Source organism: Oncorhynchus mykiss, chromosome 2, assembly GCF_057628025.1.
Source record: "Oncorhynchus mykiss isolate SJ-2025 chromosome 2, ASM5762802v1, whole genome shotgun sequence".
Taxonomy (NCBI): Eukaryota; Metazoa; Chordata; class Actinopteri; order Salmoniformes; family Salmonidae; genus Oncorhynchus; species Oncorhynchus mykiss.
In genome coordinates, this window is record NC_143023.1 from 65,768,810 (window position 1) to 65,794,438 (window position 25,629).

Consider the following 25,629-nt stretch of genomic DNA (forward strand, 5'->3'; position numbering starts at 1 on the left):
TTTAAAGAAAAGAGGAGATAGAAATCCCATTGCGAAAAGAATGGAGGAACGTATAACGCACCACCCAGCAGACTGTTGTCAAATCGGATACACGTTGTCATGCTGCTTCACGCCGTTGCTAAAATAATTCAGATTGTCGGTTTCGCTCGCGGAGCGCACACCGGACGCTCTGGCCAAGGAGTAGGATTGATTTGAGCATTCTGACCTCACAATGGCAGTCAAGCACCCAAGATAACTGGCTAAAGTTACCCCCTAGCTCGATTGTCCATTGTTTGTAATCTATGTATGCTTGTGTTCCCTCATGTGCTTTATGTATTGATTTGTTGTTAATAAAAATAAATTAAAAATATTTAAAAAAAAATATTAAATAAATAAATAACTGGCTAAAGTTGGCTAGCAACTTCCAAACACAAATGAGAGAACACCTCACTGACCATTTTGTTAGGATGTTTTCATGTTATCTATGGAGTTGGTGACTGTTAAAGTGCTGTTGGCAACAATTTAATTACGTGTTGCCATTTAATGACACTGGTCGTATTCAACTGGTGTTGTGCATTCGTAAATGAATCAGTTATTATGCGCTCTGGCACACCCAGACGAGTGCTCATTGAAATCGTAGAAGATAACCAGAGTGAATTTACGAACGCACCCCGAGTCGGAATTAGGAAAATCGAACATTTTCTACTTACTTATTCGTTTAACGAGGCACGAGTATAACTACCAAGCGTTCGCATGTCCGAGTAATATAGTTTTTTAGTGCCGACTAGCATGTGGACGCGGCATAAATTGAGAAACCTGCCTATTTCCCTCGAAAGCATGTAATGTCACGATTCCACAGCCACACGATATTACAGAGAACAAATTAATTATCTCACATCTCGAAAAATATTTGTAATGTTTTATTTGAACCTTTATTTAACTAGGCAAGTCAGTGAATAAAAAAAATCGTATTTACAATGACGGCCTACCAAAAGGCCTCCTATATAAATATAGGACAAAACACACATCACGACGAGAGACAACATTACATAAAGAGAGACCTAAGACAACAACATCCTTGTTCCAGAATAACCCATAATACACCGGGTGATTGGCGACGTACACAATGGCCGTTAATAAGATTCCAATGGAGTTTCCCATCTCTTCAAAATTATATTTGGTTAATCCAGATGATATTCGTTTCCGGGTACACTTTCTATCGCAATCCGGTTTCTTGCGGTTCGGAATAAGGGGCGGAGGCGGAGGCGGGGGCGGGGGGTCTATAAAGAAAGCCCCAAAACCCGAACTCCAACAGGTTTTTCAAGCGAATTTTTAGGTGGTCTTCACTCCGACTGCATATGCCACGGGCCCACGTGGGTGCATTGCACCGCGCTCAACGGTGGCGCGATTCTGACTGAGTTAGCATGCTAGCTAACAAAATGTATTTATACTCCACCCATCTCCAACCGGCTGTAGCGACTAGTCAATACCCCATAGTTAGGGGTGAGCTGTAAAACCCAACTTCTCTATTGGACTTTTCCGTTCAATTCCCCACTATCCACCCGCTGGAAGATTGTTGCATTGGGAGGGCCATAACAAGAAGAGTGTACTCTGGTAGGAACCCAGTTTTGGATTCGGGATTTAAGGCCCACAAGGGGGTTGGGGTTTATACCACAATCATTTGATCCCTAAACCCACCATGCCTGGCATCTCGGTCAGTGTTTTGGTCACTTTTAATAAAAATGTTTGCCTTTTATTTTATGTAAATCGTGGCAGTTCTTGAATTTGGCTTTCTACCTCAACACTCCATTTTCATTCTCCTCCCAGACGTCTTAACACTAGCAGTATCTGACGGCCCTCGTCTCCCCTTATCCATCATCAACCTCGGTGCGCAGCGCACTGTGGTCATCTCTCGCGGGGGAAAATATAAGATAATAGGAACCACCTTACTCGGACAAAGCGAGGCTCCGACAAGAGAACGGTGATCTGTGTTCCCTTTCCAAGTAGCAAACGAGCTCGGTGGCAATCGAATCCTCAAAACAGACCGGGCTCCGGTGCTCGCCATGCCCGGCCCGGCGGCCGGCAGTAAATCTCGGGTGTATGCCGATGTCAACACGTTGAAGAGCAGGGAATATTGGGACTACGAAACCCACGTGCCTAACTGGAGGTAAAGTGTTTTATTTTTTTGCCGGGCTGGACTTTCTAAACGTCATAATGCATTATTTAGTATTTTATTGCCAAATGCTTTATCAAGTATATGATCTCCATATATGTTTTCTGTTTTTGTTTTATGTCCTTCATAGTTTATTGCTGCAGGCTATTCATATTTGCTATCCACTCAACACGATGTACAGGTAGCTACCACAACAGAATATTCTACTACTACCATGGATTATCATTATGGTCGAATCTGTGGCCATATATTGTCCCATTGCATTGGTTCTGTGTGGGCGGGTGCAATATCAGACTAGATAGCTAGCTATCATAATTAATACATAATACGAACGTACTTTGAAGACTATATTTGGAAAATAATGTATTTTGGAGATTTAGCTTGGTTTAGCAAGGTTTTGTTGGGAACGTTCATGGCTTGAGTAAGTGAGTCTGCGCCACACACATTCAGATTGGCGTGGGATGGGAAAATCATCAATCTGTGAGCTCGAGGAGGCCTTGCTGACGCCGAGGCAGCACCAAATGATGCTTGTGAATCAGTAGATACATAGTTTCCCACATTTCATAAAACTTTACATAGCCAGATCACATTATCATTCCTTTAAGTGGCATATATAGATTTTTCTTTCAGATCTAGCTAATTTGGTTACATTTACACAAGCTGTTAATGAGACACAACCTTTTAATTACTTAATTAAATGTCTGTACAGTTGCAGCACTTTATTGAAGATTGACTAGACCTTGAATTGAATCTGTTTCCATTAGACCACTAGCTTAATATATTCAGTTCGATGCACAAAATAGGGTTGTCCCAGCACCACTGATCTTATTCATTAGTATAATCAAGGGCCCTCAAACAGATGGATACTCGGAATGTCCCCTCTCTGTGGTTGAAATGTCACTCTCGCTTTCATTGACTGGGAAAATGAGTCTTGTTTCTAAAAGATTCAACCTCTTTCCATCGAGGCCTATTCTATACCTTGAGTGTTGTGATGGGAAGGAAGGATGTGGAATAAAATGTTGACTAATCTGTTTTCTCATTTACATTTAAAAAAAATGTATTGTTATTTAACCATTATTTAACTAGGAAAGTCAGTTAAGAACACATTTTTATTTACAATGATGGCCTACCAGAAGGTAAAGGCCTACCAGAAGGTAAAGGCCTCCTGCGTGGACGGGGCCTGGGATTAAAAAATAAATAAAAATATATCACGGCAAGATAGACACCACAACACTACATAAAGAGAGACCTAAGATAACAACAACAGCATGGCAGCAACACATGACAACAACAGTTGTAGTAGACCTTACAGTGAAATGCTTACTTACAAGCCCTTAACCAACAATGCAGTTTTAAGAAAAATAAGCGTTTAGTGAAAAATAAGAATAAAAATAACAAATAATTAGAGCAGCAGTAAAGTAACAGTAGTGAGGCTATATACAGGGAGTACCGGCACAGAGTGAGTCAATGTGCGGGGGCAACGGTTAGTCGAGGTAATTGAGGTAATATGTACATGTAGGTAGACTTAAAGTGACAATGCATAGATAATAACAGAGAGTAGCAGCAGTGTAAAAGAGGGAGGGGGCAATGCAAATCGCCTGGGTAGCCATTTGATTAGCTGTTCAGTAGTCTTATGGCTTGGGGGTAGAAGCTGTTGAGAAGTCTTTTGGACCTAGAGTGTCCATGATTGAGTCTTTTGAATGAAGAGATGGAGATAAACCCTCAAACTGGACTGTTTTTGCAGTTCGTTCCAGTTGCTAGCTGCAGCGAACTGAAAAGAGGAGCGACCCAGGGATCTGTGTGCATTGGGGACCTTTAACAGAATGTGACTGGCAGAATGTGTGTTGTATGTGGAGGATGAGGGCTGCAGTAAGTATCTCAGATAGGGGGGAGTGAGGCTTATGAGAGTTTTAGAAATAAGCATCAACCAGTGGGTCTTGCGATGGGTATGCAGAGATGACCAGTTTACAGAGTTGTATAGACTGCAGTAATGTGTTCTATAAGGAGCATTGGTGGCAAATCTGATTGCCGAATGGTAAATAACATCTAGCTACTCGAGAGCACCCTTACCTGCCGATCTATGAATGAAGTCTCCATAATCTAGCATGGGTAGGATGGTCATCTGAATGAGGGTTAGTTTGGCAGCTGGGGTGAAAGAGGAGCGATTACGATAGAGGAAACCAAGTCTAGATTTAATCGTTTTAATTGATATGTGCTGACTAATCTATTTTCCGTCTTCTCTCTAGTAACCAGGAAGACTACCAGTTGGTGCGGAAGCTCGGCAGAGGGAAGTACAGTGAGGTCTTTGAGGCCATCAACAACAATGAGAAGGTGGTTGTCAAGATCCTCAAGGTAAGTTGCTGAAGGCCTGCTTTGCTCTTCTGAATGCTCCAGCAGCGATGAAAGAGTGGTCTGTTTTATTTAAACATGTACAGTGGAGTCCAAAATGATTTGCACCCCTGATAAAGATGATCAAAAAATACTGTATAATACAAATACTGAGCGTTATTGTATGTCCAAAAAATTTTGGAAATTTTATACTAATACAATTGCTCAGATAGATATATATATATATATATATAACAAGTAATAAAAAAACATCTAAATAAGATAGAGGTCAAAATGATTGGCAATCCCATAAAACATTTTAGAAAAAGGCTGTGTCATTATCCTCACAAAAAGAGAGTGCTACAGTATTAAAAACTGGTGCCAATAATTTTGAGTCCTATCTTTTTTTATTTTTTTTTAAAATATATTACTTGTTAAAATGTCTTTCTCTGTATTAGTATAAAAGTATATATTTTCCCTTTTTATTTTAGCATACAATATAGCTTCCCTCTAGTAACCAGGAAGAAAGACTACCACTTGGTGCGGAAGCTTGGTAGAGGGAAGTAAAGTGCGGCGCTTAAACAATAAAAAAGAATACAGTTGGTCAGAGAAAGACAGTTTAACAAGTAATACAAAAAAATCTAAATAAAGATAGGGCTCAATTATTAGCACCCCTGTTTTCAATGTAGCATTCTCCTCTTGAGAGGATAAAGACCCTAAGGCTTTTTCTAAAATGTTTTATCAGATTGCCAATCATTTTGACTCCTATCTTTAATGTTTTTTTTATTATTACTTGTTTAACAACATCTATTTCTCTGAGCAATTACATTAGTATAAATAATTTAAGATTTTTTTTCGAGCATACAATGTAGCTCAGTATTTGTCTAATTTATTTTATACAGTCTTTTTTTTTGCTCATCTTTTTCAAGGTTGCCAATAATTATGGACCCCACTGTACCACATCACATTGTCCAAGTAATATTCCGACAGGATAACAGATCGAAATATGGTGACATGGGAGGAAAAGTGGACCTCTTGCTGATGCTTTCACTATTACCACTGTTGTTAATGAGATCACATCCTGCACAATCAAATGTTTAGGCTACATCCTGGTTTAATTGGATGTCTCTGTTATCATCACCCTAATTAGCCTGTCAAGAAGAAGAAAATCAAGCGTGAAATCAAGATCCTGGAGAATTTGCGAGGTGGAGCCAACATCATCCGATTGGTGGACACAGTGAAAGACCCTGTGGTATGTTACAGCTCTACTTTCTTCTAGCTTCTAGTTCTTAGTCACCTGAGATCAGATTTGTTTACATTGTAAACCAATTTTGTCAGTGTTCCTATACATATAATGGCTGTTGAATTGAAGCTTCGGTGTTGTCAGTATACTTTTTATGCTTGCAAAGATAGCAAATGTTATCCTCAGAAAATGAAAGTTTGGCTAATGAAGGGAAAGACCACACCTTATCAACATTTTTACAGTTACAGTTGACGTCCTTTCTAATATCAGCACATTATACTTTACTTATTGTGAATGCGTTTTGATATTATTTTAGTGATGTTCACTTTAAACTGTTTGAAAGTTCTGCGAACTAGTCATCTTACTCACAGATGAAGTCTTAAGCTAATTAACTGACAGACGATCTGAAAACAGGTAGATGATCTGGTTCTTGCATGGCAGCCTTGATATTAACTGTACGTGGGGATACGGGACTCAGTCTTTTTTACATTTTGTCAGGGTTATTTTGAGAATAATGTTTATGGATGCAAGGAAGATGCCCAACCGATAACATTACCTCCTCAAATAATTGCTTACATGCAATTCTTCATCACCTATTCCCTATGCTGCTGCCTACAATAACATAAATGGGAATTATGATAATGGAAATTACTGAGGCTAACATTGACATGGCTTACCTTTAATTACAAAATGATTGCAATTGCAACTGGGACCAAATTGTGATGTGATTGCTATTATATTATTTTATGTTTTATCTATGTTGATGTGCTTCTGCTGTGTGGTGGGTCTTAAGTCACTTGTTGCTCTACCTTTCCCTCGCAGTATACATTTTATGTCGGGAAGTTTACACACACTTAGGTTGGAGTCATTAAAACTCATTTTTCAACCACTCCACATATTTCTTATTAACAAACTATAGTGTTGGCAAGTCAGTTAGGACATCTACTTTGTGCAAGTCATTTTTCCAACAATTGTTTACTGACAGATTATTTCACTTGTAATTCTCTGTATCACAATTCAAGTGGGTCAGAAGTTTATATACACTAAGTTGACTGTGCCTTTATTAAACAGCTTTGAAAATTCCAGAAAATTATGTCATGGCATTAGAAGCTTCTGATAGGCAAATTTACATAATTATAGCCAATTGGAGGTGTAGCTGTGGATGTATTTCAAGGCCTACCTTCAAACTCAGTGCCTTTTTGCTTGACATCATGGGAAAATCAACAGAAATCAGCCAAAATATTGTAGACCTCCACAAGTCTGGTTCATCCTTGGGAGCAATTTCCAAACACCTGAAGGTACCACATTCATCTGTACAAACAATAGTACACAAGTATAAACACCATAGGACCACGCAGCCGTCATACCGCTCAGGAAGGAGGAGCATTCTGTCTCCTAGAGAGGAGCATACTTTGGTGCGAAAAGTGCAAATCAATCCCAGAACAACAGCAAAGGACCTTGTGAAGATGCTGGAGGAAACGGGTACAAAAGTATCTATAACCACAGTAAAACAAGTCCTATATCGACATAACCTGAAAGGCTGCTCAGCAAGGAAGAGGCCACTGCTCCAAAGCCACCATAAAAATTCCAGACTACGGTTTGCAACTGCACATGGGGACAAAGATCGTACTTTTTGGAGAAATGTCCTCTGGTCTGATGAAACAAAAATATAACTGTTTGGCCATAATGACCATCGTTGTGTTTGGAGGAAAAAGGGGGATGCTTGCAAGCCGAAGAACACCATCCCAACTGTGAAGCACAGGGGTGGCAGCATCATGTTGTGTGGGTGCTTTGTTGCAAGAGGGACTGGTGCACTTCACAAAATAGATGGCTTCATGAGCAAGGAAAATTATGTGGATATATTGAAGCAACATCTCAAGACATCAGTCAGGATGTTAAAGCTTGGTCGCAAATGGGTCTTCCAAATGAACAATGACCCCAAGCATACTTCCAAAGTTGTGGCAAAATGGCTTAAGGACAACAAAGTCGAGGTATTGGAGTGGCCTTCACAAAGCCCTGACCTCAATCCTATAGAAAATTAGTGGGCAGAACTGAAAAAGCGTGTGTGAGCAAGGAGGCCTACAAACCTGACTCAGTTACACCAGCTCTGTCAGGAGTAATGGGACAAAATTCACCCAACTTATTGTGGGAAGCTTGTGGAAGGCTACCCAAAACATTTGACCCACATTAAACAATTGAAAGGCAATGCTACCAAATACTAGTTGAGTGTATGTTAACCTCTGACCCACTCTGAATGTGATGAAAGAAATAAAAGCTGAAGTAAATCACTCTACTTTTATTCTGACATTTCACATTCTTAAAATAAAGTGGTGATACTAACTGACCTAAGACAGGGAATTTTTACTAGGATTAAATGTCAGTAATTGTGAAAAACTAAGTTTAAATGTATTTGGCTAAGGTATATGTAAACTTCCGACTTCAACTCTATATGGCTCATAGCATAATGTCATTTTTAATGTTTGCTTTATCAATTAATGTGATTTGAATATTTCCACCTTTCTCAGATTTTTTCCTCTTTGTCCTCTCTCTCAAACCTCTCTACAGTCCCGAACGCCTGCGCTTGTCTTTGAATGCATCAATAACACAGATTTTAAGGTAGAATCATCTCTAGGCATGGGGTTTCACTGGTATGGGATGGTGTAATGAGTGGGAATCTCGATCATTTCACCCATAATGCTTTTTTAATAGCCTATTAGGCTATACCGTTTCAGATACCATGTTGGTAGCAATGACTTATTGCATTGTGCAGAGAATTTTCCACTCAATATGTCTGTCTCTGTCTTTTTTTTGGTTGGTTGAAAGTGTTTAGGTAAATTGTGTTTGTTTCATCATGGATGCATGCATCGCATACTTTCTTTCTGCAAATTAAATGTAAAACTTGATTTTCTTCTCTGCCCAGGAGCTCTACCAGAAGTTAACAGATTTTGATATCCGTTTTTACATGTATGAACTACTTAAGGTGAGCCTTACAGTTTGACCCTGTGTGTTTTCACATCCTAGTCCCACCTTCACACCTTCCTAACTGTGGGGTTAGTTTGTGGTGTCTAGCCAATGTGTCTCTGACATGATGTGGGTATTTGTGCTCTCAGGCTCTGGACTACTGCCACAGTATGGGGATAATGCACCGTGATGTCAAGCCCCACAATGTGATGATTGACCACCAGATGAGGAAGGTAGGGGGAGCTCTTCACCTTTCTTATGAGATGTTGGGTCCTCAGAAAGCTCTAGGAGTTGGATGTTATTCTCTGTTTGAAAAGTCTACAACGCTTACAGAAATGTGTCAGATTTGTCTATTTAAGTGACTATTTCTCCACTAACTATTTTAGTCTTCATCAAATACAATATTCTTATGGCATCAGATTGCATAAGGACACATACATGCAAAAAATGAGTCTTTTTCCAGTAGCAATTTCCCTCTCGCGGTTTACATTGTGACGTGGCGCGGTTTACATTGTGACGCGGCGCGGTTTACATTGTGACGCGGCGCGGTTTACATTGTGACGCGGCGCGGTTTACATTGTGAAGCGGCACGGTTTACATTGTGACGCGGCGCGGTTTACATTGTGAAGCGGCGCGGTTTACATTGTGACGCGGTTTACATTGTGACGCGGCGCGGTTTACATTGTGACGCGGTTTACATTGTGACGCGGTTTACATTGTGAAGCGGCGCGGTTTACATTGTGACGCGGTTTACATTGTGAAGCGGCGCGGTTTACATTGTGACGCGGCGCGGTTTACATTGTGACGCGGCGCGGTTTACATTGTGAAGCGGCGCGGTTTACATTGTGAAGCGGCGCAGTTTACATTGATGCGGCGCGGTTTACATTGTGACGCGGCGCGGTTTACATTGTGACGCGGTTTACATTGTGACGCGGCGCGGTTTACATTGTGAAGCGGCGCGGTTTACATTGTGAAGCGGCGCGGTTTACATTGTGAAGCGGCGCGGTTTACATTGTGAAGCGGCGCGGTTTACATTGTGAAGCGGCGCGGTTTACATTGTGAAGCGGCGCGGTTTACATTGTGACGCGGCGCGGTTTACATTGTGACGCGGTTTACATTGTGAAGCGGCGCGGTTTACATTGTGACGCGGCGCGGTTTACATTGTGAAGCGGTTTACATTGTGACGCGGCGCGGTTTACATTGTGAAGCGGCACGGTTTACATTGTGACGCGGCGCGGTTTACATTGTGACGCGGTTTACATTGTGAAGCGGCGCGGTTTACATTGTGACGCGGCGCGGTTTACATTGTGACGCGGTTTACATTGTGAAGCGGCGCGGTTTACATTGTGACGCGGCGCGGTTTACATTGTGAAGCGGTTTACATTGTGACGCGGCGCGGTTTGTATTTGTGCTGCAGCTACGTCTAATAGACTGGGGCCTTGCAGAGTTCTACCATCCTGCACAGGAATACAACGTCAGAGTAGCATCTCGCTACTTTAAGGGACCTGAGTTACTGGTGGATTACCAGGTAAATCCCCAGCACATGCAAGCAAACACACAGACACAATTGGTATTTCTATACATTTGCCATGTTATTGTGTACCGATTTTCATTGTTATTGGTAACTGTATGTGTATTGATGTATGGCAGTAACTGATGCATTCTGTGATTTCCTGTCAGATGTACGACTACAGTTTGGACATGTGGAGTCTTGGCTGCATGCTTGCCAGTATGATCTTTCAGAAAGAGCCCTTCTTCCATGGCCAGGACAATTATGACCAGGTATCCCACTAACTATAACCACTCAACAGATGTTCCCCTTCTATTGTCACCACCAAACTTTAGTCTCACTACAACCCAACTTATTCAACCCAATGTTACTACTAACTTGTGTAATCTCAACCTCAACCAACACTGACTCAGTGTTTCCCCTATATTTATTTAGCAATGGCGGACCACTACTGTTAAATCGTTGCCGCCACTCCAATTTTTTATTTTATTTCTCATTTTTAGAAAATACTTTTCGGGATGGTAAACCGTTTCTGTGTAAACTTAAAACCAGATATAACAACTAGACAGGCATTGGGCCCCCATTGATACATTTTTCTCATCCCCACGACAACGTGTAGAATTGCAGGAAACTAACTTTGACACCGCTCCGTAAAAGAATCCTAGGAGAAAAACTGACTGCTACAATCTATTAGAGTAGATAACACATTCACTACCTGATGATAACATGTACTAACCAAATTAGCTTGTGTATGGAAAAATATTCCCTAAGACAAACCCAAACACTTGTGTGAAATTTTCACTGTTATCATTTCAGCTAGTCCGAATTGCCAAAGTCCTGGGGACAGATGAACTTTTTGGTTACCTGCGCAAATACCACATTGAACTGGACCCACGCTTCAAGGACCTTCTTGGCCAGTGAGTACCAAAAGGGAATGCTGTTGTGACATGGAAATAAGGGTTACTGGTATTTACCTGGTAATGAGGAAGCATTTGAATTAGTTGTAGGATATAAATTATTTCAACATGCCCCACTACAAGATTGATTCTATTAGTGATATATTTAAGCAATAAGGCACAAGGAGATGTGGTATATGGCCAATATACCACAGCTAAGGGCTGTTCTTATGCATGACACAATCTTTAATAGCTGCCAGACAGTGGCCCACTAGTTCCAGAAAAGGAAACATAATTTCCCAGGTGACGATAATGTTGTACAGTGCCTTCAGAAAGTGTTCATACCCCTTGACTTATTCCACATTTTGTTGTGTTACAGCCTGAATTCAAAATTAATACAATAAAATAACAATCTCACCCATCTACACACAATACCCCATAATGACAAAGTGAAAACATGTTTCTTGAAATGTTTGCAAATGTATTGAAAATGAAATACAGATATCTCTCTTACATAAGTATTTACACCCCTGAGTCAATACTTTGTAGAAGCAGCTTTGGCGGTGATTACAGCTGTGAGTCTTTCTGGGTAAGTCTATTAAGAGCTTTGCACACCTAAATTGTACAATATTTGCCCTTTTCTTAAAAAAAATATTTAAACTCTGTCAAGTTGATTGTTGATCATTGCTAGACAGCCATTTCCAAGTCTTGCCATAGATCTTCAAGCCGATTTAAGGCAAAACTGTAACTAGACCACTCAGGAACATTCAATGTCGTCTTGGTAAGCAATTTCAGTGTAGATTTGGCCTTGTGTTTTAGGTTATTGTCCTGCTGAAAAGTGAATTGGTATCCCAGCGTCTGAACCATGTTTTCCTCTAGGATTTTGCCTGTGCTTAAAGCTGTATTCCGTTTATTTTTATCCTAAAAAAAAAACACCTTGTCCTTGCCGATAACAAGCATACCCGTAACACAATGCAGCCACCACCGTGGTTGAAAATATGAAGAGTGGAATAAGTTGTGTTGTATCTGCCCCAAACATATCACTTTGTATTCAGGACAAAAAGTTAATGTCTTCGGCACATTGTTTGCAGTATTAATTAAGTGCCTTGTTGCAAACAGGATGCATGACAAACAGGATGCATTAAGGATTTTCATTGACCCAATACCGCTACTCACTGTTTGTTTAGGGGCTCCCGAGTGGCGCAGCGGTCTAAGGCACTGCATCTCAGTGCTTGAGGCGTCACTACAGACACCCTGGTTTCATTCCAGGCTGTATCACAACTGGCCGTGATTGGGAGTCCCATAGGGCGGCGCACAATTGGCCCACGTCGTCCACATTTGGCCATTGTAAATAAGAATTTGTTCTTAACTGACTTGCCTAGTTAAATTGAAAATCAAATGTTAATATTCTTTATTTTTTATTATCTATGCGTAGCCTACCTACATGTACAAATTACCTAGACTAACCTGCACATTGACTCGGTACCGGTTCCCCCTGTATATGCACAGGCTTCCTTCTTTTCACTCTTTAGGTTAGTATTGTGGAGTAACTACAATGTTATCCATCCTCAGTTTTCTTATATCAAAACCATTCAAATCTGTAACTGTTTTAAAATCACCATTGGCCTCATGGTGAAATCCCTGTTTTTTTACACTTCAACCAATCGGTGCCCTTTGTGAGGCATTGAAAAACCTCCCTGGTCTTTGTGGTTAAATTTGTGCTTGAAATGTATTACTCGATTGAGGGACCTTACAGATCATTTACTGTGTGGGGTACAGAGATGGGGGCAGTCATTCAAAAATGATGTTAACCACTATTATTGAACACGGAATGAGTCCATGCAACTTATAATGCTATTTGTTAAGCACTTTCTTTACTCCTACACTTATTTAGGCCTGCCATAACCAAGGGGTTGAATACTTATTGACTCAGCTTTGATTTCAGCTTTTCATTTTGTATTTCATTTTGTATTCATTTCTAAAATGTTCTACAAACCAAATTCCACTTTGACAATATGGGGTATTGTATGTAGATCAGTAACACAAAATCTCAATTCAATCTATTTTAAATTGGGGCTGTAACACAACAAAATGTGGAAAAAGAAAAGGGGTGTGAATACTTTCTGAAGGCACTGAATGTGACTGGAGGTATTAAAGCTGACTCTCTGTCCCCCCCCCAGACAGACGCGGAAACGCTGGGAGCAATTTGTCCAGACCGAGAACCAGCACCTGGTTAGCCCTGAGGCTCTGGACCTGCTGGATAAGCTGCTGCGCTACGACCATCAGCAGAGACTGACGGCCACAGAGGCCATGGAGCACCCCTACTTCTGTGAGTAGCTCAACCTGAACCACGCCTGCTGACTACCTCTGCTGTTAGTGGAGTGTCAGTTATTGTGCATTGATGAAAGGTGACGTGATCTTTAACATGTTGACTCCTCTACACAGATCCTGTGCTGAAGGAACAGTCTCTCTCTAATGCGGATGGCAATATGATGTCCAGTGGATCCACTACGGCTCGATGAAAGCAGGTGAGTGAGAGAATCACAAACACTTGTTCTAAATTGTTCCATTGTTTTAAATTGTTCTAAGGCCGTACGAATTTGATTTACTGTATAACAGATGCCCAATTTCTCCAAAAATAAATCATAATAATTACAGCGATTCATTTGATTCTCATTAATATATTTATTTCAACGATTCCTTATGACAAATCGTATGAGTCACTTCGCCATTGTAGTGGTTGGGATTCGGTTCAATCACGGTGAATTGAATCATGAGAATCAAAAACAAATCAGTTGTACTGTAAATCACATTTGTCGGGCCTAATGCTCTGTGTTAAAGTTTCTATCTAAAACTTTTAAAATAAAATCACTTTAATATTCTATAAAATGAATGCGCATAAACAGTATAATTTCTCTTCCCTCTTTGTCTTTCAGGAGGATTTTTTTTTACCTCGACTTTTTAGCCCTTTGTGGCAGAAACTTCTTCAAGTGTACAGTGACAATGGATCAGAGCGACACCAGACACACACCTTCTCTTTGTCAGTCTGAGGTTGACTTGCCCCAGTTACATGTCAAGCAGCCAGACCAATGAGCTTGGTGTCTCACTGCTGCCCCTGTCCTTCTCTGCCCCCTCCTCTTATCACGAGGTAAACAGAAAATGTTCAAAGACAAGAAAAAGAGGATCCTTCCCTGTCATTACCCCCCACCCCCTTGGCCCCCCTCCCTCGTTTAACTAAGCATGGAGTATGAAAGGGAACGTGAGCCTGCCACCGTCCCCCCTCCTTGGTCAGTCTGTCTGTTCAGTGTTCAGCCACTTGGCAGGCCTATGCTCAGACTCCACACACTGTAGTACCAAAGTGTTATGGTGGACCTTTTCTCTGCTCTAGATAGAATGATAATATGAATAAAAATAATACTTTTTTTTATATTAATGTGTTTGTGTCATGAATTGGTCATATTTCATATTGTCTTACAGTATATTTGAAAGGGGTAATTCATCAGACAGAACTACAAATACTACCTGTATCTGGTGGTCAAAGAACAGTTGTCATCAATGCCATTAATAGCTGAGGAAGGTGACAAATGTGACAATAGCTGAGGAAGTTGCCACCACGGTTGTTAAGGGGCTTGGCATCAAGGTGCACAACCTAGAAATGGCCAAAATGTTTTGACAGACCATCCATTGTGAACCATCAGTGCTCGTTCACTGAACCAGTGTAATCTGTTCGGCTTTGTGCGCTTATCTGTTGAACGACGGCCCTCAGCAAACCAGAGGAGATACCTGAAAACCTCCGACAAATGAGTGTCTGGTTCACACCTTGCTACCACACTCAGGACAGTAGTGTGACTACTAGGAAGGGCACTCTGAGGGTGTCACATCGCAGCATGAAGACCTATTATTCATCTGCGTTTTGATCCTTTTCCCTTGGTTATATTCGGACAGACTTCAATCTCTGATTGTTGTGTTGTTGGGTATATTTATCCATCTCACTGTGTGTTTTTACCCACATATACAGGCATTCATGCTGTGACCTTTACTGTAAGTAGGCCAGTGGTATTGGAAAGCGTGTCGCCTGACCCCTGTGCCTTAGTGCGTTCTGGTTCCCGTGAGTAGCTGAGCACAGCCCGTTGCACAGGAGCCCTTGTGAATGGAATTACTGGGATGTCAGGTGACATAGTGTCGTACAGTCAGAGGAAAAGGCGAAGTGAGAGGGTTCACTCCTGTCAAAATCTCCACGCGGGAATAGAGCTATAAGAAGACCACCCACCTTTGGGACAACGACTCCCGTGGTTTGTGCAGAGACAAGACCCTCTCATCATTATATACACTATCTCTGGTACGGTGTTGCTCTCTGATCACCTCAGGAACTGACAGTTTCTCCACAACACTTCCCTTCTGCTAAAATGTCCACCTATCGGCGCTCAGCAATGGCACACATTGGTTTATCACATATTTGCATGAGGCAGATGTATCACAAGCACCAAAACAACCAGCACACAATTTTAACCTATGAGTTAACTCCTTAACAAACCCATTTTATACCCTTTAGAAATAGTAACTGACTGTAAAGTGGTACCCATCTAACAAAATACTGTTTAAAAAAATAACATTTGACCGGTATATAGAATTCACCTGATTGACCTGATTAAACATCACTTGTGGAAGTTATCAGAGTCCCTGATTCTTTCGCACGTCTGCAGTGATGAGGCAAACTTTATGCATGTAGGCTAATGGTATCGTCGTGTAATCTTGGTAAGAGTTATAGACACCACCAGTACACCTTGTGTTGAAATTGTACCTGTACATACGAATTGGCTCCTTAACTGTTTGACCTTGATATCAGAATACAGGAGTAAACATTTGGTGAGACGGAAAAGGTGTGTTGTGTCCAGTACAGTACGATCTGATATCACGTTCAGGGTACATAAATCAACCTGGAACCTTTTTCAGTCAGTTGTCTCTCTCACCCCCAGGTAGGCTTGCTTATGTAATGAACTACATTGACATGTACCATATAGGGGATCCATTGGCCATTAGTATGTCTCCACCGAAGGAACCAGCCAATTGTAAATAAGTACTGTAAATGGTGCTGAAGCCCAGGAGCCAAGCAGCCACTATTGAGGGGCATTGTTATTGATTGTGTATCGAGTGTATAACTACATCATAGGAGTTTTTGACACTAAAAGTTTATCAATGCCATCAGGCCTTATTTTTGCTTTTGAGTGTGCAGCTGCATCACATCTTGTTTTTGTAAATGCGTGTGAGTAATTCCAGGGTAGCGTGGCTGAAATATCAACTTTCTCCTTAAGAGGAAACCTGAGAGCGAGCTTCCTGTCCTACAACCGGACTCCTCTGCTCCTCACGTTCAGAAAACATCTCTCCCAATCAAAGTTTTAACAGGGGCCTTGTCCGGTCAGCTGTGGTCAGGTCTGCATGGCTTTAGGCAAGCAGGAGAACAGGAGTCGGTGTTTACAGGGGTGTGAATGAGATTTTCCATATCATTTAACAACCATATGAATCTTTTAGAATTGATGTGAGGGCTTATTTTAGGTCTATTGTGTCCAGTGTTGTTTTTAGATTGTTTTTTAAATTATTTTAAGTGTGTCTACTTGTTACCTATTCTTCCCCTTTCTTTGTGTCTCTCTGCCTTTAATTTGTCTGCCTCTATATGAAAGAGGATCATTCATATGAGTCTTGGAATAATTTACTCAATTAAACAATGGAACCTCAACTGCATAACAATTCATCATGTTTTTTTTCCATCATTATGTTTGTTCCTGAACTTCCCTCCAGCTCTATCCTGGAACCCTTAAGGAAAATGGAAAACAGGGCGTCCACGAAATACCCGGAGACGGGAGCTAGCAGCAGATACCAAAAGATGTGGCATGGGGTGGAACGAGATAGACAAGAACTAAGTAAGTAGAACTTCCTCCAAGCCAGTAATTACTGTAATGTTTTGATTACGTATCTCCATTTGGAATTAACTGGCAAATGCTTGAAATTATGTCTGCCACAAACAGGTATGCAAGTGCTAAGTACTATGTGTGTTCCATTGTAACTACTGGGTCTGTCTTTGTTACCACCATGTAACTCAGTCTACACTTCAATGGACAGTAATCTATTTGATTACATTTACACAACAAACAAACACGTAATATTACATCAGCACAATACGACAGACGAGGAGTTAAGTTGATTGAAATAGTCAAAACTTTAATAAAGAAACCACAGTAGAAACCCAATACAGGTTTTCACAGTGCCAATGTCAGTCAATTACACTTTCCGTTTAGCAATGTACACCCAGAATTAAACACATAAAAAAGAAAACAACCCCACACCCAAACCCCCAAAACAGTTTGGTCTCCTTTCCTGACCCCTGGAAACATTCCACAGGTTTAATTACCAACTGACCTTTGCAGTGAGCAGAGTCTCACCTTTTGAAATTACGCACAAGACAAAATAAATCGGTGTGGTTGAAGCTGAGTCTGTCAGTCACTGGTACACAAAATACATGTTTTCTTTGTCTCAGGAGTGCCCTCCCTACCCCCAACAAACAAAGCATGGGGTCTGTGCTTCTCTGTACGGGTTTGTGTGGAAACGTGAAGGGAACTCACTCCCATCGGCTGGGTAAGGATTGTTGGAAGGGTAGGGGTGGGCTCTTGGGATCCATTATCATCCAAAACTCTTTATGTTACTAGTATTACGTCTGTGGCGAAAGCAGGAAGGCAGACATCTCCTGTTTGACTTGGCCGGAGAGCTAGGTGGTGGAGGAGAAGATGCTTGCTTCCTGAAACCCAAAGAGATTGACTATCATTCAGTGATATATACAGTATATTGAAGTATTAATTTACATTCTCTAAAATATTCAGAACGGGATTTTGTAAATGTATTTAATTGACAATTTCAGACCATATCCCTTTTCCCCAATATAACACATTTTGACAGTGCTAGATTATATATATTCTACCTACACACACAGGGATTGAAGAGAAATAAGACTGACAACAATCCATCTAGAGACATGACACAATGCATCTAGAGTGATCTTGCAGGGCAGTGCAGCATGGGGATTTGGCCTCACCTGTTGTTGGCTGCAGCAGCAGCCTCAAAACGCATCACACGCAGCATTCTGCAGATCTGACATAGAGTCAATTTAGGGGCATTGCATGCCAAACGCGGGCGGGGGACATTACGAGGGCTACGGTAGGCAATGAGGGACATGTAGCCACACTTAGGGCCCTTCCCAAAGAGTTGGAGAGGCTGATGGAGGGTGCTGTTTCCATAACAGGACGCAAACTGGAAGATACATGTAGAGAGAACGATACATTTTTTAGTAGTCTAGTATTCTGAAACAACACAGAATGTCAAGTCTATTTGTCTGATTTTAGTGCCAAAAAATAACAAATTAGGTCCCTCGTCAATGAAAACTACTGTTTTCAAAAATAAAAAAACGGCATTATTTGTTAAGTTTTGTTCATTTTAGTTTCTAACAATGAGCATTGTTTTAACAATTTCATCATACTCGCACAGTGCTAAATGTTATGTCTCTACCCAGAATTTCAGTAAACACTTCAGAAAAAACAGGCCATGTGAACCAGAGATATAAATACAGAACATTAACACTATCAGATCACACCCAATGAATTTGCATACGAGCCGTCGCTGGCCTCTTAATCACCCTCTCCATCAGAAACCCAAGCCCAGCACACACTCACAGGCTCCATCTATCACTGGATCCATCCATCTACCGCCATCTACCTCCACCTTGTAATCTCCCACATTTCTCCATTAACTAATAACCATCATTTCATCAAAACTCTTCTGCTGATCCAGTTCTGTTGAGGACCATCCATCAATTCGCCACATTTTCCCAAAACCATTCTTATTACCCAAACACAGAAATACTCACAGGCACTACAGTTGCCATGGACTGAGATGGAGCGATGAAGAGACTGCTCTATCTGTTCAAAGTGCTGTGGTTCAGGTGGGAGTGTAACTTTGAGCCACTGTGCAGACATGCCACCTTCGTATAGCTTCTGAGACAGTGAAGCTGAATAGGGTACAGACAATTACATTACAGCCAATACAAAACAGACCTGCCCACTTCTGACATCACCGACTGAGCTCACTGCTCCCTATGAACCTCCACTACACACACGGAAAACAGCAAAGAGGAGGTCTCATGTTTCAGAAAACCACAAACAAGCTCTTAATTATTAAGAAGGCTTTTGTCCCTATGTGTAAATTTAGAAGCAGAGGGGTGGTAACCAGTGGTTGGAACCAAAATAATTTTCCAATAATTTCTTTCTGAATATAAACTCTTTTTTTATACGTTCCGACCAGCAAAATAAAGTTCTGAACCAGGTCGAACCCCCAAAAGTACTGGTTTATATCGTTCCTTTCTGTTCCTTTTTAAACCTCTGTAATCATATTTTTTTTTACATTTAGCTCAACATTAAATTACTTCACCATTCATGCACTGAGGCTAGAGAGCTTGCTAGGGAGCTTGTTATGGAGCGGGCAAACTATATAGCCCCACCATGGACATGTCATAATACCCATAAAACATAGTGGTCAAACACAGAAGAGAGAATAAAGTAGACGGCGCGCGTCAAACGTTTGATTTATGACCCTAGGTCCGGATGACGTGTGCATGCCCAAATATGGGCATCCGGTCAGGACATCCTGGCAGGAAGTTATCATGTGGTTATGCCAATATTGGGGCATCCTGTCAGGACATCCTGTTGTCATGTGTTAGAGTGTGTGTTAATTTATGCATATAGTGCATCTATTCCTTTGAAGTTGTCATGATGATTGATGTGTAGGGACCTCGTTGAACTGGGGGGTATGTGTTTGAACATTTCAAAGAGGATGGCCCCACACCCCCTATTTTATTGACCTTAGGGCTGTTGTCTATGAAGCAGGAATGTCCGGGAGGTATTGTGTGTGTGTGTGTGTGTGTGTGTGTGTGTGTGTGTGTGTCTCTGCAGGGGTGTTTGAAACAATATTTTTTATCTAAACAATTCAACAATAGGAGGGCATATATACATAACGATACCCAAACAACAGGTGATTTTCCTAGGTAGGGGATCAAAGGAGAGCTGCTCTCCAGGGTGGGGCTCCTCCAAATAGGATCGGACCTCCATTATGGCATCTGCTGAGGGATTCCTTCGTGCTGCATCCCCAGTTGCTCTTTCGTCAAACAGCATCCAAACAGCAGAAGTTTGTGGCACTCTACTGCTGGTGCTTCTGCTCCATCTGATCCCTCTTCTTCCTGTTGCCCTGGTACCTGAGCCAGCTGACTGCTGGGGCTGTCCCTCCCTGCTGCTGAGGTTATTCTTTGAAGAGCCTCATCAATCACTCTGGCATCACTTGATTATATTCCATTCTGTGGAACTTTCTGTCCATTGATGAACATAGGGTGTCCTGTGGTTACATTTGCTTCTCTCTGGCGGCTGGCGGTGATTTGCTGCAGACCCTGACACAGGAGTATCATTTTTGAGGCTGTCACATAGCTGAAAAGAGAGAACAGTAACTTATTAGTTCAGGTTCATGTTTTGTCTACTGATACTACATTCTCATCTACCGCTCATCTACATATATAATACTGGATTAAATAATGATGTAGTAATAACTGCTTACTGTACCTCTCTCCACTGATCTCCACAGTGACCTGCTCAAAGGGTTCCAGGACTCTGCATACCTCCTCCACCACCTCCAATTCCCCTTGGGTCAGAGCATCAACAGGTGCATGGACAATGGCCAGGGGAGAGATGATGGCATCCTTTGACTCAAGAAACCGCTTCAGCATATAACATGTTGAATTCCACCTTGTAGTGCAGTCTTGTTTAGGCCTCAGCTCAGGCATCCCCATCTGGCGTTGTGTAGACTTTAGTTTTTCAGCACCTTCTGTGCTCCTGTGGGAGTATTCCACAGCTGCTTTCACTTTGTCCACAGTGGACTTCGTCATGTTCAGAGCATCTCTTACAATCAGGTTGATTGTGTGGGCAAGACATGGATGATGGGTCCATTTAAACAGTTTCATGGCTTTGGTTATGTTACAACAGACCACTTTTCCATCTCCTTGCCATTCTCTGGCCACTCTCAACAGTTCCTCTGCCAAGTTCTCTGAGGTGTGTCTGTTGCTGAACTCAAAGCAGTCCAGAAGACAGCAAGACAACGAAAAATCTATGAAGTGACATGTAACCGACATGTAAGAAGTGGCTATCCTTGATGTCCAGCAGTCAGTGGTAAGGCAAACTGCAGTAGCTTTTTGGACTCTTTCCCGCACTGAGGCCTGTGTGCTCTCGTACAGTTGTGGAATAAGTGATTTTGAAAGGGTTTTCCTGCTTGGAATTGTCTACATTGGATTTAGACTATTGCTATAATTTCTAAAACCTCTGTCCTCCACGATTGAAAATGGCTGGAAATCGGTGGCAATCATTTAAGCCAGTGCAATATCAATTTGGCCTTGTTTTGCTACAGGCATAGACTTTGGCATAAACTGGTCCATAGAAGACTGTGTTGCTGTGGGTCGTGGAGTAGGCCTACTTGACTAAGTTGATACATCTCCACGTGTTCACAGTTGGGTGCACAGTTCGCATATGCCAGTGTAGGATGTGTGTAGAACTAGCTTTATATGAGATTTTGTTTTGGCAAATTCTACACTGTGCTCTAACATTGTCTACATTATTAAAATGCATCCAAATGCTACTGTGATTCCAACTCATTTCCCAGATGTTGTTTTCACAGCTGTTCTTCCTCTCTCTCCTCGGCTGCTAAGTGTGTGACTGTGAGTGAGTTGGCTCGGCCATCCCTCACGCATCTTTGGTTCATTGCATGTCTGATTGACAGGACAACAGGTGAGGCTGTTAGTCTGAGCAGACAGTCAGAACGAATGTGTGCGCTTGAGCATTTAGGCCCATATTATTTTATTTCTTTTTTTCATTTTTTGAATTAGTTAATTCAAATAATTTAAATATTTTCATGATCTTAATTAAAAAATATATTTTTATAAATAGATTTGGCTCTGATATGCGAGCCGGCTCCCAACGTTCACCTACGAGAGCCGACTCTTAGAGCCGACTCGTTTGCGAACGACCCATCACTACTACTTTGAAGTATCTCAAATATAAAATATATTTGGATTTTTTTAACACTTATTTTGGTTACTACAACTCTTGAATGAGTAGGTGTGTCCAAACTTTTGACTGGTACCCGTGGAATCAATACCATTGAAATTAATATCTGGTTCTGGAATAGACAAGGTGTATGTAAATACATTTAGCAATTTAGCATCAATAACATGACAGTCATTCTATCTTAAAAACAAATGTGTGATTACCAATTAATGTGTAAAACCCACCATAGCAGGTAGGACTAAATAAGGTTACGTAACCTTGCTTACTAGCTATACTAATGATATGCTGTTCAGAGGGTAACAACAAACTGATTCATGTCTTCTTGCAGTACAGTAAGCACACTGTTGACTCAAGAAAGGATGCTAATCAGTCCATCTATGAAACCTCTCAACAATCCAGACCAAAATAATACAGCTAGCTTGGGTAGCTGCAAGTCAAGTAGTTACTTGAAATAGACTACCCACACACCCCTCACACACAGACACAAACAATCACTATCAAGAACACCTAGCTTCACCATCTAAGTTAGCTAGCTAGTTAACTAACAAGCTAGACTGTTGGTTTATAAAATCCATGAATTTCCCATGCATTTAAATGGCTAGACAACAGGTTTCGTGCGCGTTTTTAACTTGCCCGAGACAGTTCACAGAATTCTCAATTTAAGCAAGTTGATCCTTCAGATCATCATGGCCCTGGTGAGGGACATGAAGCTTGAGACAGGAATTTGTAGTTCTGTATGCAGATAATTAGCATATCATTTTGGGGGGGTAAGTACTTTGTCCGATAGAGATTTACACGGTTACCAAAACATCACGCCAGAATCGGCTTAACGTTGGACTAGAGAAGCTAGCCAACAAGCTTGTGTGTGCAGAGTGGCACCAGAATTAAAAACATGTCTGACCTTTTTGTAGTTAATGAATTAAAAGTGATAAATATAGCATCCCTAACTAACATAGAAAAAGTTCATTCATTCTTCTCTAATAAAGAATCTGCCTCCCTATCTTCTGAATCATGCTTGTAATGTCAGTAGACACTGGAAGAAGTTCCTGATTGACAGAGGGAGGGTTTATAGGCGCTTTGTTGTGTTTTCTTGTGGGACTGGAGAAAAAATGCCCGGTACGTAAAATAATGTTATTAATCGGTTCCCAACAGTATAGATCACTTTCATTCCCTTTTAAAATCAAATCAAACTTGATTTATCACATGCCCCGAATACAACAACTTACAAGCCCTTAACCAACAGTGCAGTTCAAGAAGAGTTAAGAAAATATTTACCATATAAACTTAAGATAAAAATATAAAGTAACACAGTAACATAACAATAACGAGGTTATACACAGGGGTACCGGTACCGAGTCAGTGTGTGGGGTTACAGGTTAGTTGAGGTAATTTGTACATGTAGTTAGCAGTGTACAAAACAAATGGAGGTGGGGTGGGGGGAAATATAAGGCCCTGGATGGCAGGAAGCTAGGCCCCAGTAATGTACTGGGCCGTACGCACTAGCCTCTCTCTTTCTCTCTTTCTTTCTTTCTCTCTCTCGGAGGACCTGAACCCTAGGACCATGCCTCAGGACTACCTGGCATGATGACTCCTTGCTGTCCCCAGTCCACCTGGCCGTGCTGCTGCTCCAGTTTCAACTGTTCTGCCTGCGGCTATGGAACCCTGACCTGTTCACTGGACGTGCTACCTGTCCCAGACCTGCTGTTTTCAACTCTCTAGAAACAGCAGGAGCGGTAGAGATACTCTTAATGATCGGCTATGAAAAGCCAACTGACATTTACTCCTGAGGTGCTGACTTGTTGCACCCTCGACAACTACTGTGATTATTAATATTTGACCATGCTGGTCATTTATGAACATTTGAACATCTTGGCCATGTTCTGCTATAATCTCCACCCGGCACAGCCAGAAGAGGACTGGCCACCCTTCATAGCCTGGTTCCTCTCTAGGTTTCTTCCTAGATTTTGGCCTTTCTAGGGAGTTTTTCCCAGCCACCGTGCTTCTACACCTGCATTGCTTGCTGTCTGGGGTTTTAGGCTGGGTTTCTGTACAGCACTTTGAGATATCAGCTAATGTAAGAAGGGCTATGTAAAGAGATTTGATTTGATTTGTAGCGCCTTACGGTCAGATGCCGAGCAGTTGCCATACCAGGCGGTGATAAAACTGGCCAGGATGATACAACTGGCCACTTTTTGAGGATCTGGGGACCCATGCCAAATATTTTCAGTCCCCACTTCACGACTGTCTTGGGATATTTGGACCATGATAGTTTGTTGGTGATGTGGACACCAAGGAATTTTAAACTCTTGACCCACTCCACTACAGCCCCATCGATGTTAATGGGGGCCTGTTGTTCGGCCCGCCTTTTCCTGTAGTCCACGATCAGCTCCTTTGTCTCGCTCACATTGAGGGAGAGGTTGTTGTCCTGGCACCGGACTACCAGTTCTCTGACCACCTCCCTATAGGCTGTCTCATCGCTGTCGGTGATCAGGCCTACCACTGTTGTGTCATCAGCAATCTGAATGATGGTGTTGGAGTCGTGTTTGTCCACGCAGTCGTGGGTGAACAGGGAGTACAGTAGGGGACTAAGTACACACCCCTAATGGGCCCCAGTGTTGAGGATCAGCTTGGCAGACGTGTTGTTGCCTACCCTTACCACCTGGGGGCGACCCGTCAGGAATTCCAGGATCCAGTTGCAGAGGGAGGTGTTTAGTCCCAGGGCCCTTAGCTTAGTGATGAGCTTCGTGGGCACTATGGTGTTGAACACTGAGCTGTAGTCAATGAACAGCATTATCTGTTCACTGATCCGGTTCCAACCCCTAGTGGGAACATAAGTGTAGTTCTGGGAATGAATAGGGAAAATAATAGGATGACACGCTTGGTAAAAGGGACGCATTGTGTCATCATTTCATTGTTTGAATTGGGCCCCTGGTGCTCATGCTTGACTTAGACCACTTGAGAGGACTACTCTGTACCCAGAGGAGCGCTTCCATTGAGCATAAAGGTGTGCTGCTGTATGAAAGTATGCCTTATCTATGCTATGCTTCACATCATTGCCAGTAGAAGCTACATTATGTATGTTACATCCCATTCACAGCACTATTCATATACCAGAGCACACACGTACGCAGACAGACACAGACAGACACAGACAGACACAGACAGACACAGACAGACACAGACAGACAGACAGACAGACAGACAGACAGATGGGACACCTCATTCTAGGTTAAAAAAAACCCTGCTCTTTACAGTTCATCATGATTATATATAGGCCAGTTATTAATAACTTTATTTTGCCACAATTTTGCCAGGGGAAAAGAAACAGGGGAGACGTCCAGGCAGAAATGACTGAGAGCGGTCTCAACTGGTGTGCCCATAACCGAGTAAGATGG

General features: G+C 41.8%; 2 protein-coding genes across 15 annotated transcripts; one reads left to right on the plus strand and one right to left on the minus strand.

Annotated features, from left to right (window-relative positions):
• The first annotated feature begins 892 nt into the window (after nt 1-892).
• On the plus strand, nt 893-14,517 carry LOC110493986 (casein kinase II subunit alpha'). Of its 14 annotated transcripts, XM_090205102.1 has the most exons (14): nt 1,794-2,146; nt 3,897-4,021; nt 4,399-4,504; nt 5,410-5,455; nt 5,631-5,732; nt 8,289-8,339; nt 8,644-8,703; nt 8,834-8,917; nt 10,102-10,212; nt 10,365-10,466; nt 11,011-11,111; nt 13,271-13,419; nt 13,536-13,618; nt 14,027-14,517. In XM_090205102.1, exons 3-13 carry the CDS (start codon nt 4,476-4,478, stop codon nt 13,610-13,612), a joined length of 912 nt encoding a protein of 303 aa, XP_090061228.1. In that variant the 5' UTR covers nt 1,794-2,146; nt 3,897-4,021; nt 4,399-4,475; the 3' UTR covers nt 13,613-13,618; nt 14,027-14,517. The 14 variants fall into 14 exon arrangements, with proteins under 14 accessions (XP_036809241.1, XP_090061215.1, XP_036809256.1 ...); XM_036953369.2 differs by lacking the exon at nt 3,897-4,021 and having other exon boundaries at nt 1,077-2,146; XM_036953353.2 differs by lacking the exons at nt 3,897-4,021; nt 5,410-5,455 and adding an exon at nt 1,099-1,593 and having other exon boundaries at nt 1,807-2,146.
• A 3,143-nt stretch (nt 14,518-17,660) lies between these two features.
• Nucleotides 17,661-19,125, minus strand: LOC149985190 (uncharacterized). Its single transcript, XM_090205162.1, has 3 exons — nt 19,003-19,125; nt 18,175-18,389; nt 17,661-17,880 (listed from the first exon to the last, which is right to left on the minus strand). The coding sequence occupies exons 1-3, from the start codon at nt 19,018-19,020 to the stop codon at nt 17,766-17,768; spliced, it is 348 nt and encodes a 115-aa protein (XP_090061288.1). The 5' UTR covers nt 19,021-19,125; the 3' UTR covers nt 17,661-17,765.
• Between the last annotated feature and the right edge of the window lie 6,504 nt (nt 19,126-25,629).

What these genes read in the sequence shown, in the direction of transcription:
- LOC110493986 (XM_036953346.2), top strand. Translation starts at nt 2,043, where the DNA reads ATGCCCGGCCCGGCGGCCGGCAGTAAATCTCGGGTGTATGCCGATGTC. An exon ending in TCAATAACACAGATTTTAAG is followed by an intron (nt 8,340 to 8,643) that starts GTAGAATCATCT and finishes TTCTCTGCCCAG; the next exon opens with GAGCTCTACCAGAAGTTAAC. An exon ending in TTCAAGGACCTTCTTGGCCA is followed by an intron (nt 11,112 to 13,270) that starts GTGAGTACCAAA and finishes TCCCCCCCCCAG; the next exon opens with ACAGACGCGGAAACGCTGGG.
- LOC149985190 (XM_090205162.1), bottom strand. An exon ending in GCTGCTGCAGCCAACAACAG is followed by an intron (nt 17,881 to 18,174) that starts GTGAGGCCAAAT and finishes TTTGGGTTTCAG; the next exon opens with GAAGCAAGCATCTTCTCCTC.